Source organism: Hemitrygon akajei, chromosome 18 (genome assembly GCF_048418815.1).
Source record: "Hemitrygon akajei chromosome 18, sHemAka1.3, whole genome shotgun sequence".
Lineage (NCBI taxonomy): Eukaryota > Metazoa > Chordata > Chondrichthyes > Myliobatiformes > Dasyatidae > Hemitrygon > Hemitrygon akajei.
The window spans coordinates 65,600,837-65,620,294 of record NC_133141.1 but is presented as its reverse complement, the minus strand read 5'-3'; the positions used below and the strand labels follow the sequence as shown (position 1 = coordinate 65,620,294).

Genomic DNA, 19,458 nt, shown 5'->3' with positions numbered 1-19,458 from the left:
ACTGGTTCTATCACATCTGAAATCCTGTCTGCCCACTACCCTGGACCCCCATCAATTTGCCTATCACACCAACAGGTCAACAGAGGACACCACTTCTTTCAGCCCTGACCCACCTGGAGAGCCCCAACTCTTACGTCAGAATGCTGTTCATTGATTTTAGTTCAGCATTCAATACTGTGATCCCCTCCAAGCTGAGCACCAAACTTCGCCAGCTTGGTATCAGCTCATCCCTCTGCAATTGGACCTTGGACCTTCTGACTGACAGACCCCAATCTGTTAAGTTAGACAACCTCTCCTCCTCCACTCTCACCCTGAACACCGGCGTGCCTCAAGGCTGTGTGCTGAGCCCTCTTCTGTACTCCCTTTTCACCTATGCCTGTGTTCCTGTACATAGTTCTAACTCCATAATCGAGTTCGCAGACGACACCACGGTGGTTGGCCTGATCAGAGGGGATGATGAGACGGCCTACAGGGATGAGGTCAAGCACCTGGCCGCGTAGTGTGCTGACAACAACCTGGCCCTTAACACCCAGAAGACCAAGGAGATCACTGTGGACTTCAGGCATGCTAGGAGCCACACTCATGTCCCCATCTACATCAATGGAGCTGTAGTGGAGCGTGTATCAGGCTTCAAATTCCTTGGTGTCCACATTTCCGAGGATCTCACCTGGTCCCTGAACTCCTCCATCCCGATCAAAAAGGTGCAACAGCGCCTTCATTTCCTGCGGAGCATCAAGGAAGCTCACCTCTGTCCCAGGATACTGACGGACTTTTACCGCTGTACCATTGAGAGCATACTCACCAACTGCATCTCAGTGTGGTATGGCAATTGCCCCGTATCGGACCGCAAAGCACTCCAGCGGGTGGTGAAAACTGCCCAGTGGATTATCGGCACCCAATTGCCCACCATTGAAAACACCTACCATAAACTCTGCCTGGGCAGGGCAAAAAGCATTATCAAGGATGCATCTGTGGACTGTGGACTAACCGTGGACTTTTTACTCTCCTCCCATCCAGTAGGTGCTACAGGAGCCTCCGCTCCCGCACCAGCAGGCACAGGAAGAGCTTCTTCCCTGAGGCTGTGACTCTGCTGAACCTCACATCACAGTGCTAAGCAGTATTGCACCCATATTGTACTGTCTATATAACCATATAACAATTACAGCATGGAAACAGGCCATCTTGGCCCTTCTAGTCCGTGCCGAACGCTTATTCTCACCTAGTCCCACCGACCTGCACTCAACTCATAACCCTCCATTCCTTTCCTGTCCATATACCTATCCAATTTTACTTTAAATGACAATATTGAACCTGCCTCTACCACTTCTACTGGACTTATATATTTTCAGTATTTTTCAGTACTTTTATATTTGTGTGCTGTAGCACTTTTTATTCGCAGTTATTTTGTAAATAACACTATTCTTTGTATTTCTGGTTAGATGCTAACTGCATTTCATTTGGCTTTGTATCTGTACTCGGCACAATGACAATAAAGTTGTATCTAATCTAATGTCTTATGGATATGCAGAAAAAGCTGTTAGCTGAACTGCTCTGCAACAGCCACACAAGAGATTCTGCAGATGCTGGAAATCCAAAGCAATGTTTTCTAACTTCCACTAATTTCTCTCCTCTCCCACTTTGTTTTTTGTGAATTCTCCATTCTGCCTCCCCCTTACCTCTTCTCTTGTCCTTATGGCACATCACCTCCCTCTGGTGCCTTTCTTCCTTCCTTTTCTCTCATGGTCCACACTCCTCTCCTATCAGATTCCTTCTTCTTCAGCCCTTTGCCTCTTCCACCTATCACCTCTCAGCTTCTCACTTCATGCCCCCCTCTCCCACCCATCTAACTTCTCTCTCACCTATCTGCTGCCAGTTTGTACTCCTTCTCCATTCCGAATTGCCGACTCTTTATTCCTCTCCATAGATGCTGCCTGACCTGCTGAGTTCCTCCAGCATTTTGTGTGCATTGTTTTCCAACAGAAGTGGTGTACACAATTTTGAAATTGCACAGCTCAGTGGTCTTGGATTCAACTTTAGTCTGATTCCCATGACCCTGTAGACGTGCTGTGTTCACTCACAGGGACCTTAGGGCAGCCAATAAGTTTTCAATTCTTATTTATACAACAGAATCTGTCACTTTCTATAGAATATACTAAATTAACTTACTAAATTTACTAAATTAAATTAAGCTCTGCATTTCATAATTATTCATTTGAATCAATAATTAAGTTACTCACCCACTCCATAATTAGTTGACTTACTGGCAGAAATTAATGAGTTTAGGAACGGGACTTTAAAAAATTCTGTGTTGAACAGGTTATAATTCAGCAATTAGTCGGTAATTACATTTTCATTAAAACTAGGAGCCAATAAATCTATGGATTAGAAAGCATTTTCTCTGTATGGCATTGCAATATTCAAGCATATTCTGACCAATATTTATAACATGGTTAAAATGCCATAATTCTTATTCTTACTCTAATTGACAAGATCCAAGGGTAGTCATAGCCGAAGAGTAGTAGTGGGGACGAGCTCCCACTGCTAAACAAATGCTATTCATGGCGTGCGTCTCAAACAGCCTCTGACAACCAAGTCCAACTCCTGGCCTTCACGTGTGGCACAGTTCTTATGCCCAGAAGAGCGGAGCTGTTCTCACTGACAGGAGAAGGGGCAAAGGTGGACCACTGGCGCCTTAAAACCAGTTGCTCCGGGCAGATGGGGCTTGTTAACCACAGATGGTAGCTCATCCAATTTCAATTAGGTGAAGCTAATTTCAATTCAAACTCCAATTTCAAACCTCCGCTGCTTTGCGGCTATACCCGCTCATGGGAAAGGCTTTGGGAGTAAACCCCGAGGAAAAATCCGGAGTCGGAGTCCCAAAGGCGGCTGACTGCTGTACCCAGCACTGGCACAGCAACTCCTGCGATACTGCTGGCACCAAACTGTATCGACTTTCATCATTCCTTTGGACCTGTCATCAGCATGGAGAATGGGGTCCCACTGTATGGGCAACAGACAGCTCTCCATATCAACTCTGCCCTGGCTTGCACCCTGGAGAAGCCACTCCCGGTGACTTCCAGAGGCGCAGTACCCATGGTCGACCACGACCGACGGAGGCCACAAATGACAAGGGCAAAATCAGAAGAAGGTCTTTATTCTTAGACCAATAACGTGTCCTAATCTCAACCTTTAAAAACATTTCTGTGGGATTTCTGACTGGTATTTATTCAGCAACCAACATAAATTCAGAAGATTATCATATATAGATACACACATACACACACAATCACACACACACACACTCTTGAAATGTGACAGTCAGGCTAAAGAGCTTGTTTCTGTGCTGTTGTGTTCTGTGACTAGAGGAGTTCCGCAGGGACTGGTGCTGGGTCCATTGCTGTTTGTCATCTCAATCAATGATCTGGATGATAATGTGGATAACTGAATCAGCAAGTTTACGATGACACCAAGATTGGGGGTGTAGTGGATAATGAGGGAGTTTATCAAAGTTTGCAGCAGGACTTGGACCAGCTGGAAAAATGGCAGATGGAATTTAATGTAGACAAGTGTGAGGTGTTGCACTTTGGGAGGACCAACCAGGGTAGGTCATACACAGTGAATGGTAGGACACTGAGGAGGGTGGTAGAAAAAAGGGATCTGGGAATACAGGTCTATAATTTATTAAAAGTGGCGTCACAGTTAGAGAGGTTTGTAAAGAAAGATTTTGGCACACTGACCTTCATAAATCAATGTATTGAGTACAGGAGTTGGGATATTATATTGAAATTGTATAAGATGTTGGTGAGGCCAAATTTGGAGTATTGTGTGCAATTCCAGTCACCTACCTACAGGAAAGATGTAAACAAGGTCTCTATTTCCTGAGGAGACTGAGGTCCTTTAACATCTGCCGGACGATGCTGAGGATGTTCTACGAGTCTGTGGTGGCCAGTGCTATCATGTTTGCTGTTGTGTGCTGGGGCAGCAGACACCAACAGAATCAACAAACTCATTGGTAAGGCCAGTGATGTTGTGGGGGTGGAACTGGACCCTCTGACGGTGGTGTCTGAAAAGAGGGTGCTGTCCAAGTTGCATGCCATCTTGGACAATGTCTCCCATCCACTCCATAATGTACTGGTTAGGCACAGGAGTACATTCAGCCAGAGACTCATTCCACCGAGATGTAACACTGAGCGTCATAGGAAGTCATTCCTGCCTGTGGCCATCAAACTTTACAACTCCTCCCTCGGAGTGTCAGACACCCTGAGCCAATAGGCTGGTCCTGGACTAATTTCCACTTGGCATTATTTACTTATTATATAATTATTTATAGTTTTATATTGCTATATTTCTACACTATTCTTGGTTGGTGCGACTGTAACAAAAACCAATTTCCCTCGGGATCAATAAAGTATGTCTGTCTGTCTGTCAGAAGAGTACAGAGAAAATTTACAAGGATGTTGCCAGGTCTGGAGGACTTGAGTTATAAGGAAAGATTGAATAGGTTAGAACTTTTTTTTTCTAGAATGTAGAACATTCAGAGGTGTTTGATAGACATGTACAAAATTATGAGGTAAATGCAAGCAGGCTTTTTCTACAGAGGTTGGGTGAGACGACAACTAGAGGTCATGGGTGAAGGGTGAGATGTTTAAGGGGAACATGAGGGGGAAACATCTTCACTGATGTTAGTTAAAGTGTGGAACAAGCTGCCACAAGTGCAAGTGGTGGATGTGATTTTGATTTCAACGTTTAAGAGAAGCTTGGATGGGTACATGGATGGGAGCAGTATAGTCAATGGTCAATGGGACTCGGCAGCTTCAATGGTTTGGCATGGACTAGATGGGCCGAAGAGCAGGTTTTTGTGCTGTTATGTTCTATGACTCTATTGAACTCCAAACTATTAGGCTGATAAGGACAGCTACAAGGAACAAAATTTAACTTCTGAAGTTATGCACTTTAAAATGTTAATGGTAACATGTCCTAGTTAATCAGCTGGATTTCACCAGCAGGCTCTCTAATGAAAGAGTATTGATCTGAAATGTTCAATATTTCACTCATTAAAATTGAAAATACAGTGTCATAAAGGATAAGTCGTGCATCCTTTAAGGTGCAGCACGGTAGCACGGAGGTTAGCGTAACACTTTACAGCGCCAGTGATCAGAGAACTGGGTTCAATTCCTGCAGATATTTGTAAGGAGCTTGTACATTCTCCCTGTGGCTGCCTGGGTTTCCTTTGGGTGCTCCGCTTTCCACCCACAAAGACATGGGGGTGCTCTGCTGGCGTCGGAGACACGGTGATACTCGCAGGACGTCCTCAGCATATTTTCGGACACTGTTGATCATTGACACAAATTACACATTTCACTATATGTGTCAATGTTATGAAGTACAGAGGATTCTGGTTAATTGGGACACATTGGGACTAGCACATTTTGGCCTAATTACGCGGCTGCCTCAATTGGCTGAAGTTTTATGGAAATAGTTAAAAGGTTATTAAAAAATGACAAACTACCATTTAACCGAGTAACAAATTATGTACAGTGAAACCCCGATTTTACGTGCCCCGATTTAACACGAATTCAGATATAACACGATGAGTCATTGGACTCCATGTCCATGTCAATCCATATTCCCCCTTCTCCAACCTTGTATCCCTTTTGCCAATCACCTTTCCAGCTCTTGGCTTCATCCCTCCCCCTCCTGTCTTCTCCTATCATTTTGGATCTCCCCCTCCCCCTCCCACTTTCAAATCTCTTACCATTTCCTTTTTCAGTTAGTCCTGATGAAGGGTCTCGACCAGATGCTGCCTGGCCTGCTGTGTTCCACCAGCATTTTGTGTGAGTTATTGGACCTTTTTTATTTGCTAAAAATGGAACAAACTGCTAGAAAAAGAAAATCTTTTTCTGTGAAAGATAAGCTTCATGCACTTGACACGATCAAGACTAAAAGTCAAACTCAAGTTGCACGAGACCTCGGGATGCCGGAATCAATAATTTGTGGTTGGAAATCTCACGAAGAAAAGTTACGCGCGTTGCTTTGCAAAGTTGAAGAAGAAGCAGGACTAAAAGCCTGAAGACAGCCAAAAATGTCAGCCTTGATGACTCTTTGTACGAGTGGTTTGTTCAAGCTCGCTCAGAAGGCCTTCCAATTTCCGGTCCTATTCTCAAAGCTCGAGGCTAGCCTCCACTGGCTGGAGACCCAGGAGGTGGACCACATAAAAACCCTCCAACTCAGAAGCATTCTAGATTTCGCTTGCAGCCAGCGACATGCTACATTTAAGCAAGGAACACTCGATCACTTTTTTTAAAGAAATAAACTGTAAATGATGATTGCTAATATTCTTGTATGTTTTTATTTGGTGTTTTGTGTATTAAAAAGCTTTACTAAAAATTAATTTGTGTTTTAGTTTCTACAGTAACAACAACGATTTATTCGCGGAATTCTTTAATTCAAAGGTAATTTACCTGCCAGAAGGTAAACGTGCAAAAAATGGGTCAAATAAGGCGAAAATAGGGGTGTTTTAGGATGTTAAGTCAACATTGGGTCAGTTTGAACGCTGATTTTCTTGAACCCTGATTTAACGCGACCCCACTTTTTTTGCGATGACATTTTATGGACCCAAATGATCACGTTATAATGGGTTTCACTGTATTTAAATGAAAGACATAACAAATTGCATATTCCAAGTGCAGTCTGACCAGTGCCTAATAAAGCCTCAGCATTATATTCTTGCTTTTATATTCTAGTCCTCTCAATATGAATGCTTACATAGCAATTGCCTTCCTTATCACTGACTTAACCTGCAAGTTCGCCTTCAGGGAATCCTGTATGAGGACTCCCAAATCCCTTACACCTCTGATTTCTGAATTTTCTCCATTTAGAAAATAGCTTTTATTCTGTCTACCACAGTGCATGACCATACATTTCCTGACATTAGCTTGTGATCGTTAAGAATGGACAACAAATTACAACTTTGACAGAAATCTCTTGAAACTTTTGCCTGATCTGCATTGTTCCCAGCAGTTCCCATGTTTTATTTTCCAGGCTTTTAGCATTCATAATACTTTTACTATGTTTTATACTTTAGAAGTTTTTCAAATATTTAAAAAATATTCATTGCCACTTGGAGATTATAAGTGAAATATTTAAGGAGAACCTGAGGATAAACTCTTTCTCTTAGTGGGTGGTGCAAGTGTGGAACGAGCTGCCAACAGACATAGTGGATGTGGCTTTGATTTAAGTGAAGTTTGGTTAAGTGCATGGATGGGAGAGCAATGGAGAGCCATGGACTAGGCAGAATAATAGTTTGGCACGGACTGCAAGGGCCAAAGAGCTGGCTTTTGTGTTATCATGCTCTAAAACATGTGGTTAAGAAGGCGTACGGTGCATTGGCCTTCATCAAATCGTGGAACTGAATTTAGGAGCCGAGAGGTAATGTTGCTGCTATATAGGACCCTGATCAGACCCCACTTGGAGTACTGTGCTCAGTTCTGGTTGCCTCACTACAGAGAGGATGTGGAAACCATAGAAAGAGTGCAGAGGAGATTTACAAGGATGTTGCCTGGATTGGGGAGAATAAGTGAAGTGAACTTGGCTTTTTCTCCTTGGAGCGACGGAGGATGAGAGGTGACCTGATAGAGATGTATAAGATGATGAGAAGCATTGATCGTGTGGATAGTCAGAGGCTTTTTCCCCAGGGCTGAAATGGTTGCCACAAGAGGACACAGGTTTAAGGTGCTGAGGAGTAGGTACAGAGGAGATGTCAGGGGTAAGTTTTTTACTCAAACAGTGCTGAGTGCATGGAATGGGCTGCCGGCAACAGTGGTGGAGGCGGATACGATAGGGTCTTTTAAGAGACTTTTTGATAGGTACATGGAGCTTAGAAAAATAGAGGGCTATGGGCAAGCCTAGTAATTTCTGAGGAAGGGACATGTTCGGCACAACTTTGTGGACCGAAGGGCCTGTATTGTGCTGTAGGTTTTCTATGTTTCTAAAACTCTATGGAATAAGTAAATATTTATTTATTATTAACACTACTTGAGTTTTTTTTTTGTTTTTGCAAAGATTGCCTTCTTTTGCACATCGGTTGCTTGTCAATCTTTTTCACTGATTCTATCGTACTTGTTCTATTGTGAATGCCTGTAATAAAATGAATCTCAGATATGCATATAGTGGCAAATACGTACTTTGATAATAAATTTACTTTGAACTTTAAACTTAATGACTTTATTACAAATAATCAATCATCATTCACCAAGATTACAGTTTGCAGATTATCCTTTGATAGATGGTCTCAGGTTCCTTTGGGTTGTTTTAGCTGGGGGTGGTAATGGGGACAAGTTCCCACTACCTATTAAATACTCTCAATGACGTGCGCCTGAAATACCCTCTGGCCTTCACGTGTGGCTTAGCTACCAAGTCCTGTTTCTACTGACTGAAGAAAGGGCAAAGGTGGGTTACTGGTGCCTTAAAACCAGTCGCCTCGGGCAGATGGGGCTCGTCAGCCATATTGACAGTTCATCGAGAAGGAAACTTCAATCTCAAACCTCAGCTGCCTTGCGACTATACCTACTCATGGGTAAAGCTTTGGGAGTGAACCCCGAGGGAAAAATCCGGAGCTGGAGTCTCTAAGGCAGTGCTACGTTGAGTTCAATGCTGACTGGCAACTCCTGAGACGCTGCTGCTGCCAAGCTTTGCTATTCCTTTGGGTTCATCAGACGCGTGGAGAGGGGGAGCCTGCTACATGGGGAACAGCTTGCTCTCTACATTGTACTGCACAGGCTTGCAAATCTCAACAGCTAGGGCACAACATCTGTGGCCATCCCTGACTGACGGATGCCTCACAAAATGGTCTAATAAATATATCCTCTGGATGAAGGTTTATTTTGAAATTTCCTTGACATTCAGAAGCTTTAGAAATAGTTACAGTAACTAGCTCTCCTGCATTTTACCATGTTCTAAGCTAGTTTATGGAACAAAGAATACATATATAGTGTTTTGCACCTTGGTCCCTGAGGAAGGTTTTTTTGTTTAGCTGTTTACATGTGCACAATAAATGAACTTGAGTTAACCACACAGCTGTAGATGGTGAATAAGTCCAGAGATTCTTCAAGATGACAAAACAGATACACTTAGTGGCCACTTTATTAGGTACACCTGCACCTCATTAATGCAAATATCTAACCAGCCAATCATAGAGCAGCAGACATGGTCAAAAGATTCAGTTGTCGTTCAGTGCAAATATCAAAATGTGGAATAAATGTGATCTAAATGACTTTGACCATTGGTGTCAGACAGGGTAGTTTGAGTATCTCAGAAACTGCTGATTTCCTGGCATTTTTATCCACAGCAGTCTCTAGAGTTTACAGAACATGTCTGAATGCACAACACGTTGAACCTTCAAGTGGATGGGCTACAGCAGCAGAAGACCATAAACATAAACATGATTCAGAACACTGGCCTTCATTAGTCAGGGCAATGAATACAAGAGCAGGGAAATTATGCTCCAACTTTAGAGAGCTGACCGCAGCTGAAGTACTGCTTACACTTCTGGTCAGTGCACTATAGGGAAGATATGATAATACTGGAGGTAATTGATAGCACTGGAGAGGGTATAGATCGGATTAATGAGGGATAGAGTGTTTCAGTTATGAGGAGAGATTGGACAGCCCTGGTCTTTTTCCCCCCCAGAGCAGATTAAAGAAAAAGATTAGTTTATTTGTCACACGTACATCCAACATACAGTGAAATGCGTTGTACGCATCAAGTCAAATCAGTGAGAACTGTGCTGGGCAGCCCACAAATATTGCCATGTTTCAATCACCACATAGCATGCCCACAGCTCACTAACCCTAACCTTTGGAAACCAGAACACCCGAATGAAATCCACGCGGTGACAACAACCTCCATAGAAACAGTAGTGGAAACTGAATCCTGATTGTTGATTGCTGCCTGACGCTGTTAAAGCAATGCACAACTATACACTACTATGCATCTCACTACGCTACTGTGTAATTCCATACTGCTATGGTGCTACCGTGCTATGCTACCATGCAGAGGAGGTTAAGAGTTAGATTGAGATGCATAAAATTGAGGTTATAGATAGGGTGGACTACAAGAAACCTTACCCAATATTGGAGGCAGATAAAATTAGAAGAAATAGATCTGGGGTAAAGGGTATGCGATTTAGACCATAAGGCCATAGGAGTAGAATTAAGCCATTTGGCCCTTCAAGTCTGCTCCACTATTCTGTCATGGTTGTTTTATTATCCCCCTCAATCCCATTCCTCTGCATTCTCCTTGTAACCTTTGACACCCTGACTAATTAAGAAGCTCTCAGCTTCTGCTTTAAATATATTCAATGACTTGTCTTCCACAGCTATCTGTGACAATGAGTTCCACAGATTCACTATCTTTGGGTAAAGAAATTTCTTCTCATCGCTATTCTAAATGGACGTCCCTCTATTCTGAGGCCGTGCCTTATGGTCCTAGACTCACCCACAATAGGAAACGTCCACTTTATCTAAGCCTTTCAGTACTCAATAGCTTTCAATGAGATACCCCCTCATTCTTCTAAACTCTAGCAAGTACAGGCCCAGCAACATCAAACACTCATATATTAGATGGGATCTGAGGGGGGAACTTTTTCACCGAGAGTGTGAAGAGTATCTGAAATGCATTGCCTGAGAGAATGGTATCACTGGCAGCATTTAAGAAGTGTCTAGATGAGCACTTGAACCATATAGGCATTAAAGTCCACATGCCACTAGTCAGGACCCAGTAGGCTTATTGGCCTGCTTTCATACTGTATGACATAATAACTCCATGGCATCTGAAATTACAAGGCCCATACACCCAGTGGCCACTTTATTAGGTACAACTGTACACATGCTCATAAATGCAAACTTCTAATCAGCCATTCATGTGGAAACAACTCAATGTACAAAACCATGCAGACATGGTCAAGTTGTTGTTCAGACCAAACATCAGCATAGGTCAAAAATGCGATAAGTTACTTTGACCGTGGAATGATTGTTGGTGCCAGATAGGGTGGTTTGAGTATCTCAGAAACTGCAGATTTCCTGGGATTTTCACTCACAACACTCTTTGGAGCAGCCTTTCTCAACCCTTTTGCTCTGGAGGAACCCTTGAAATGTTTGTCAGGTCTCGGGGAACCCCTGTGTAAAAATTATTATATCTACACTCACGGTAAATTAGCATGATCAGTAAGTTGTAGATATAGCAATCCAAAAATAATTGCTAATGCTCTTTTGAGTAGAAAATATATTTTTAGTCAACCTTTCTTGAAAAACAACAGGTAGTTAAGCTTAGCTTACCTTTCTTGAAATTAATCTCTTTCTTTCTCTTTCATAAATTTAAAAAACCCATAACACAAACATAATAAATTTCTGTTATAGAACTGGCTTAAGCCAAAATGGATTTAATTTTTTTATAAAGGTAGGCTTGGTAAATTTAATTTAAAGAAAGGTTGTAAATAGATTTTAATTAATGCTATTTACAACATGAAAATTTATTGACAATGTTGAATAGTAAAGTTACTAAAAACCATAAGCCAAAGCAATGGGAATAAAAATACAGCCTAAGACACAATTTTATAAAATATAAAAAAACAGCATAATAAATAACTAAACTAGAATTGTGCAAAAAAAAACACGAAAACATCACAATACAATTCACTTCTAACCTACAAAATCCACTTTCTGCAATACTTACAACAGCAAAACGGCAGTTGCGGCATGTAAAATGAAAACTTCCCCCCAGTTTTCTACTACACCAGTAGAGTTTGTTTACTTCCATAAGTCAGTTGGCAGTACATAAGGGGAAGTTGGGGGAGGTAATTCGCGAGGGAGAGGCTGATATCACAGCCCAAGTTGGGCAAGTCCATTCAATGCTCAGAAAGTGCACTTCCTGCTTCTCACCAGCTTACTTTCCTCCCCTCCATTCAATATGGCACTCACCAATTATCAGTCTACCGCCTCCCCTCCACACAGTACAGTGCTCAGCAAAGTCAATGGTCTCCCCTATCTTACGTCAAAAAACTGAGAATGGACTCAACCAAATAAACACGGTCCTGCTGTGTACTGCCATACTGCGCTGAGACCTCTAATGAGATTGTTAACAGGTCTGCTCGGTCACTGCCCACTACCATAAGTGCTAGCATCGCGTGTCAGGTAAAGTTTAAAAAAACAATGTTTATATTTTAAACCACGACCTCCTGTTCTAGAGTTTACAGAGAATGGTATGGAAAAACAAAAAAACCATCCAGTGAATGGCAGTTCTGTGGGAGAACGGCCTGACTGGTTCAAGCTGACAGGAAGGCGACAGTAACTCAAATAACTACGTGTTACAACAGTGGTGTGCAGAAGAGCTTCTTTGATTGCAAAACATGCTGAACCTTGAAGTAGACCTAATAAAGTGGCAACACAGTTTATTTTTTTCAGTGCTCCAGGCTGGAGTTCAAATCACAAAATCGACCAACATTCAACTGCATCACCTATAGCTGTGAGAAATTTTGTTCTGAGTTGTAGGGCTGAGGGGACTGTCTGGCAGAGACTGAAAATAAAGTAGAGCCATCTCTTGAAGTTATTGATGAAACGGTTGCTTCCCTATTATCACGCACAAAACGCTGGAGGAACTCAGCAGGTCAAGCAGCATCTATGGAAAGGAATAAAAAGTTGACGTTTTGGCCAAGATCCTTCTTCACAACCAGAGTGATTGTCAAAACATTGACTCTTTATTCCTTTGCATAGAGGATGCCTGACCTGCTAAGTCCCTCCAGCATTTTGTTTGTGTTACTCTGAATTTCCAGCATCTGCAGAATCTCTTGTATTTTTGTCCCTATTATCATTGCCACTTTGGAGGGGATCTGGTGTATGCAAGGAGACTGCATGTCATCAGTGTTGGACTGTGTGATCTGTACCTCCCACTCCATTCCTTTCCCAGAGACACTGCAATGATTTGAAAAATATTGTGGTTGACAGTGAACTGAACTAAACATTTAACATTTGTTAATCAGTGCACAGTGGAAAGACCACACTGGCCTTGCATAACTTAAAAAAATATATTCACAGCTTTTCCCTCTTTGCATTACATACATTAAATCTTTGGGACAAAGTTCACTGGTACTTGATTTACTTTAGCCCAGACTTCAGGATTGGATAGCTATTCATCATAGCCAAGGCTGATCTCCTGACACTGTAACATCCACAAATATACACATAACAATTCACAACCTGTTCACGCACATACACCTACCTTTCATTGAACAGCCCTAGTTCTGTCAATCACCACCCCTAATATCCAATCTAATCATGAAAATATAATCTGGATCTTTGTTATTTGAGGAACTGTACCCAGCACGTTCTATTAAGGTGCAATGACAAAGATTAGAAATCAGATGTCAATACTAGAGCAAATGCATCCGATACCTCTAGGTTCAGTTATTACCCTATAATCAGCGGGCTCCAGATCCACTACATTAAGGTGAGAGGGAAAATGTTTAGAGGAGATGTATGAGGTAAATATTGTTTTTGCTAGAGTGCTGGTTGCCAGAAATAAGCTGCCAAGGGTAATAGTGGAAGCAGATACAAGAGTAGTTTTTAAGATACATGAATATGCAGGGAATGAAAGTATCATACACTCAACAGGCCAGATGGCATCTATGGAGAGGAATAAACAGTTGACGTTTCAGGCCAAGACCCTTCATCAGAGTCTATGACTCCACGTCGACTGTTTATTCCTCTCCGTAGATGTGTCCTGACCTGCTCAGTTCCTCCAACATTTTGCATATGTGCTGTTCTGGATTTCCAGCATCTGCAGAATCTCTTACAAATAAGGATCATCTTAAGGCAAAAGAGATTTAGCTTAATTTTACATCATGTTTGGCACAGAGCAGCACAGGTGTGCTCCTGTTCTGTACTGTTCTATGTCAAGAATAAGAAGGAGTTGTTCAGTGAGTGAGAGTAAGCACTTATATAATTGCTTTACCCTGCAAGTGATTTTACATAGAGTTTGCAAGAGGAACCTGTCTAACTCACAGCTGGAATTCTGAACATTTCCTGTTATCAAAGTGACCCATGAACCAGCTCCATGTTTTCAGTTTAAACCTTCAGAAGTTAATCATTTAGTGCTCTTTCATTTATAGTTTAAAAAATAATTATTCTGTCTTCAACTTAAGTGTTCAACATTAAAGGAAATGCATATGAGATTAGTGGTCACGTAAGTGTTACAGAGCTAAAAGTCCAAATAAATTTATTATCAAAGTTTACATGTGTAAGTCATACCTTGAGATTCATTTTCTTGCACACATTTACAGGAAAATAAAGAAATACAATAGATATGATGAAAAACCATAAAGACTGACAAAAAATAAGCAAAGGAAGGCTAACTGTGTAAATAATATATATACCTGGTGGTGTGGGACTTAAGGCTCCTGTACCTCTTCCCAATGGTAGTAACAAGAGTATGAACAGTGAACCACTCCTCTTTCTATTACTTAATGTACTCCTTATTCCCAGTGTCTGTCCAATACTTACCTCCCAATCAGCATCACCATAGGTTATCTGGTGACTCCCATGCTTCTGGTTTGGTTGTTTGATGCAAATTGAGTGCCGCTGTCCTACATGATAAAAGTCACTATACATCAGAGATACTTGTCTATGAAGATCTATAGGATGTGAAAGCCATAAGCAGCATTTTATAAAGTCAAAAATCTCTTTAATGTTCACATTTCTCATGTGAGCAAACCTGCCTAATTAATATCACAAGGTTGTTCTGTTACAGAGAGCACCACTGTGTTGAATTAGGGATTAGGGTGTAGAATTGTTACTTTTTTTTGCAGATTAACTTCTTTACGCTTGCTTATGTTTATATATAATCACCTATATATGTGTAATTGTTCAGTGAATTTACCGGTAATTGTGGTACAGCTGCTTCTGTATTTTTCTAGAAACTTCTTGTTTTTTTTTGAAGCAGAGGTCACACCACTTGAAACTGGCTATTTTATTGGCCAATTCTTATCACTGGAACATTGTAATCTTTTTAGTTGGAGCTAGTTTTTGTAGAGGAAGACCAGGCCTTTATCTCTTGTATTTTTTTCTTTGGGAACTTAATAAAATGGCTGTAAACAACAAGTTTCAGACCTTATTCTTGACTTCTGAAGAACCTCTAGATCACAAAAACACCAGGATTCAACATTAGATAGAGACACGGGGAATGGTGGTGCTAGAATCTGGAGCAATAAACAATCTTTGGAGGAACTCAGCAGCGTTTGTGAAGGAAAGGAGAATTGTCACTGTTTTGGGCTGAAACCCTGCAGGATTGCTTTCCTTCAAAAGACGCTGCTCGACCTGCTGAGTTCATCCAACAAATTGTTTGATGCTTAATTATGGAACAAGCTGCTAGAGAAGATGGTAGAGGCAGGTACAATTACAAATTTTGAAAAAGCATTTGAACAGGTACACAAATAAAAATGGTTTAGAGAGAAAGGGACAAACTACAGGCAAATGGGAGCAGGGTAGATTGGCACCTTGGTTATGTTGTGTCAAGACACCTGTTTCCAACTCTATGAACTCATGATGTTCATGTATATGAGCATCAAGACCTTTGTCAATGGAAAGAAATCAAGAGCAGGATCTCTGATTCCCTCAAAAGTATATCAGCATAAGACCAAAGACTTTTTAAAAATCAATTCATCTGAAGTCAACCAGTTCAACACAAAAGCAGTAAATCAAACCCAACTCTTCCCTGTACTTGCATCTCGTGCCCTGCTAAGTCGCTGCTAAACTGAACTGAACTTAATCTATATCACATATTTAAATAACTACAAGAAATTTAGTAAGAGTTACTTGCCAACAAAGTGGTATACCATTCATCATCTACTCTATAAAAAAAATGTATTGACAAGCAGACAGCTAAGACTTGGGAGCTGCTTAAAACTTAAGAGCATTTGCTACTGAAAATACAAGAGAGCTTTCATTAGACACAACAAAAAGAACAAGTACATATCCTCAGTCCTTACCAAAGCTCTAAGCTCTTACCTCTTCTCTTCTCGTCACCTGCCCATCACCTCCTTCCTTTTCTCCCATTGTCCACTCACCTCTCGTCAGATTCCTTCTTTTTCAGCCCTTTACCTCTTCCACATCACCTCCCAGTTTCTCACTTCATCCCCTCTCCCCCACCCACCTTCTCACTCACTCGGTTTCACCTATCACCTGCCAGCTTTCCCTTTCCTTTCCAGTCTTCATGAAGGGTCTCGGCCCAAACCGTTGACAGTTTATTCTTCTCCATAGCTGCTGCCTGACCGACTGAGTTCCTCCAGCATTTTGTGTGGATTTCCGGCACCTGCAGTATCTCTTGTGTGCAAGTTTTTCCAATGTCCCAATAAACTGACCAACTTGTTCTAGATTTTAAAGATCTTTGCAGCCTTATAATGGCAAGTTTTTGCAGCTATATGCCCTTGTATTTACCTCTTCTACACTGGGTGACAGTTTATTTGTGACGTACTGGTTAGTATGATGCTATTACAGTTTGGAGTTCAATTCCAGTATTCTCTGTAAGGAGTTTGTACATCCTCCATGTGAGTGCATGGGTTTCTTCCAGATGGTCCGGTTTCTTCCCATAGTCCAAAGATATACAGGTTAGTAGGTTAATTGGTCCTGTGACTGGGCTCGGGTTAAATAGGTGGGTCGCTGGGCTTTGCAGCTCATTGGGCTGGAAGGGCCTATTCCGCACTGTATTTCTAAATAAATAAATAACTATTTCCCATCAATGCAGCCTGCTGCTCTATCAGATCCCTTCCCTCTTGAACAGTCTCACTGAATCACTGCATGGTGTTTACTCTCGTTCTTCACAACTTCCCAAAAAGATAAAGCATATTTCAGTCTACCCACAGAATCTTATCCTGCTTTCCTTCCCTGAAATTCAGATTCAAACAGATCTTTATATATGAAATTACATGGATCAATTATTTTGCATTGTACAGTCCCTTTGCTGACATTGAAATCATTATGTTTCACACAGTTTTGAAAGAGACATACATTCTAGTGAAGGTGACATGTTGTGTCTGAGCAATACCTTCAGGTCATATTTCCTGTGGACGGTAAGTCTGTGACTAAATACATTTCTTGTTACGGTCATGTACGTCTCCACTCCATCCACTGTTAACCGGTACATGCCCAGGAACTGGGGAAGAAGTGTATTACCATGGCATTCCACAATATACTGCAAAGGAAAAGCAAAAGATAATTAAGAAACAAAGTTCAGTTAGATAAAGACAACTTGACTCCATAAGACCTTAAGATATAGGAGCAGAATTTGGCTATTCAGCCCATCGAATCTGCTCCACCATTGCATCATGGCTGATTCATTATCCCTCTCAACCCCAGTCTCCTGCCTTCTCCCTGTAACTTTTCTCTCCTTTACTAATTGAAAACCTATCAACCTTCACTTTAAATATACCTAATGAATTGGCCTCCACTTGCTGGCATTTTCTCTGCTTCTTTTCCAAAAGCAACTCTTGTTGGGTATTGGCCACAAAATTTCATGAAGAAAAATAAACTTCAACAGGTTCTTCCTCATAATGGACTTAGTCAGTTTTCACTTGGACCTCCATTCTTGATCATGTCAAATATGGGTACCTTGCTGCAGAGTGATTAGCAAGAATCTCCGTCAACTTTATCTCCTCCTTAATCTTGGAGCATGAAATCCACTTGCCAGCAACCCCCCCCCCCCCCACCCTACCGCAGCACAGACAAGGAAATGAACCTTGGACCTGGTCTCTATAGACCACAGCAGCACCAAGTGGTGCTTTTATCCATTAAACATTGGTAGAGCTGTTACTTTGAAATACTGTTAATTCTTTTAATTAAAAGAAGGCTAGCATGAGAAAAAAGGATTATACTTCTTAAGGCTTATTAAATCCTTAATATGGTGATATGTTTCATTCTGGGATATTAGCTTCAGGTCATATTTCCTATCAATGACTGTGTGTGAGAGAGCAAATGAGTGAGTGTGCATGAGAGAGAAAGTGAGTGAATGTGTGAGTGTGTGTATGTGTATGAGTCTGTGCGTGAGTGCCTGTTAGTATGTATGCATGTATGTGCGTGTGTGAATGCGAGAGTGTGTGTGTAAGTGTGTTTGTGTATAAGTGTAAGAGAGTGTGTGTGTGTGTGTGAGAGAGAGAGTTTAAATGTGCGTGTATGTTGAAAGTAAATTTTATTATCACCTCATACAACCCTGAGATTTATTTTCCTGCAGACATACTCCATAAATCTATAGAATAGTAACAATAACAGGATCAATGAAAGATCAACCAGAGTGCAGAAGACAACAAACTGTGCAAATGCAAATTTAAAAAATACCAATAAATGAGAACCTGAAGGAACGGGATCTCCCAGTGGCCACACATTTTGAATTCCACTTCCCATTCCCATTCTGATATGTCTATCCATGGCCTCCTCTACTGTCGTGATGAGGCCACACTCAGGTTGGAGGAGCAACACCTTGTATTCTGTCTGAGTAACCTCCAACCTGATGACATGAACATCAATTCCTCGAACTTCCAGTAATGTCTCCCCGTCCCCTTCACCATTTCCCTTCCCCTTTTCCCTCTCTCACCTTATCCCCTTTCCTGCCCATCGCCTCCCTCTGGTACTCCTCCCCCTTTTTCTTTCTTCCATGGACTTCTCTCCTCTCCTATCAGATTCCCCCTTCTCCAGCCCTGTATCTCTTTCACCAATCAACTTCCCAGCTCTTTACTTCATCCCTCCCCCTCCCGGTTTCACCTATCACCTTGTGTTTCCCTCTCCCCTCACCCCACCTTTTAAATCTACTCCTCAGCTTTTTTTCTCCAGTCCTGCTGAAGGGTCTAGGCCTGAAACATTGACTGTACTCTTTTCCATAGATGCTGCCTGGCCTGCTGAGAAAAGAGCATAGCCTAGATGGTGGGTATCTCTGATGATGGATTCTACAGCAGCGTTTCACGTAGATGTGTATGTGTGTGAGAATGCCATAAAGTGTGTGGGAGTGCGTGGAGAGTGTGAGAGTGTGTGGGAGTGCGTGGAGAGTGTGTGGGTGTGCTTGGAGAGTGTGAGAGTGTGCGTGTGGGTGGATGTATTTGAAAGTGAGTGTGAGAGGAAGTGCATGAGTGTGGTGTGTGTGTGTGTGTGTGTGTGTGTGTGTGTGTGTGTGTGTGTGTGTGTGTGTGTGTGTGTGTGTGTGTGTGTGTGTGTGTGTGTGTGTGTGTGTGTGTGTGTGAGCGAGAGTGTGTGTACATGAGTATATGAGTATAAGGGACAAATGCAAATGGAAAAAGTGTAGATTGCGATGTTGGTTGAGTTGTGTCAAAGGACCTGTTTACATGTTGTATAACTTTATGAGCTTGTTATGTTCATGTGAGTATATGGGCGCAAAGAACTTCAAGACCTTTTTCAATGGAAAGAG

At 41.8% G+C, this 19,458-nt stretch overlaps 1 protein-coding gene across 7 annotated transcripts in view; it reads right to left on the bottom strand.

Annotated features, from left to right (window-relative positions):
* Positions 1-19,458, bottom strand: part of LOC140741495 (phosphatidylinositol 5-phosphate 4-kinase type-2 beta-like) — a 253,254-nt gene that overhangs the window by 69,815 nt on the left and 163,981 nt on the right. For all 7 annotated transcript variants that reach the window (XM_073071757.1, XM_073071758.1, XM_073071761.1 and 4 more), the window contains one exon: positions 17,092-17,238. In XM_073071757.1, the coding sequence (XP_072927858.1) occupies positions 17,092-17,238 (147 nt within the window). The remainder of the gene's footprint in view (positions 1-17,091; positions 17,239-19,458) is intronic.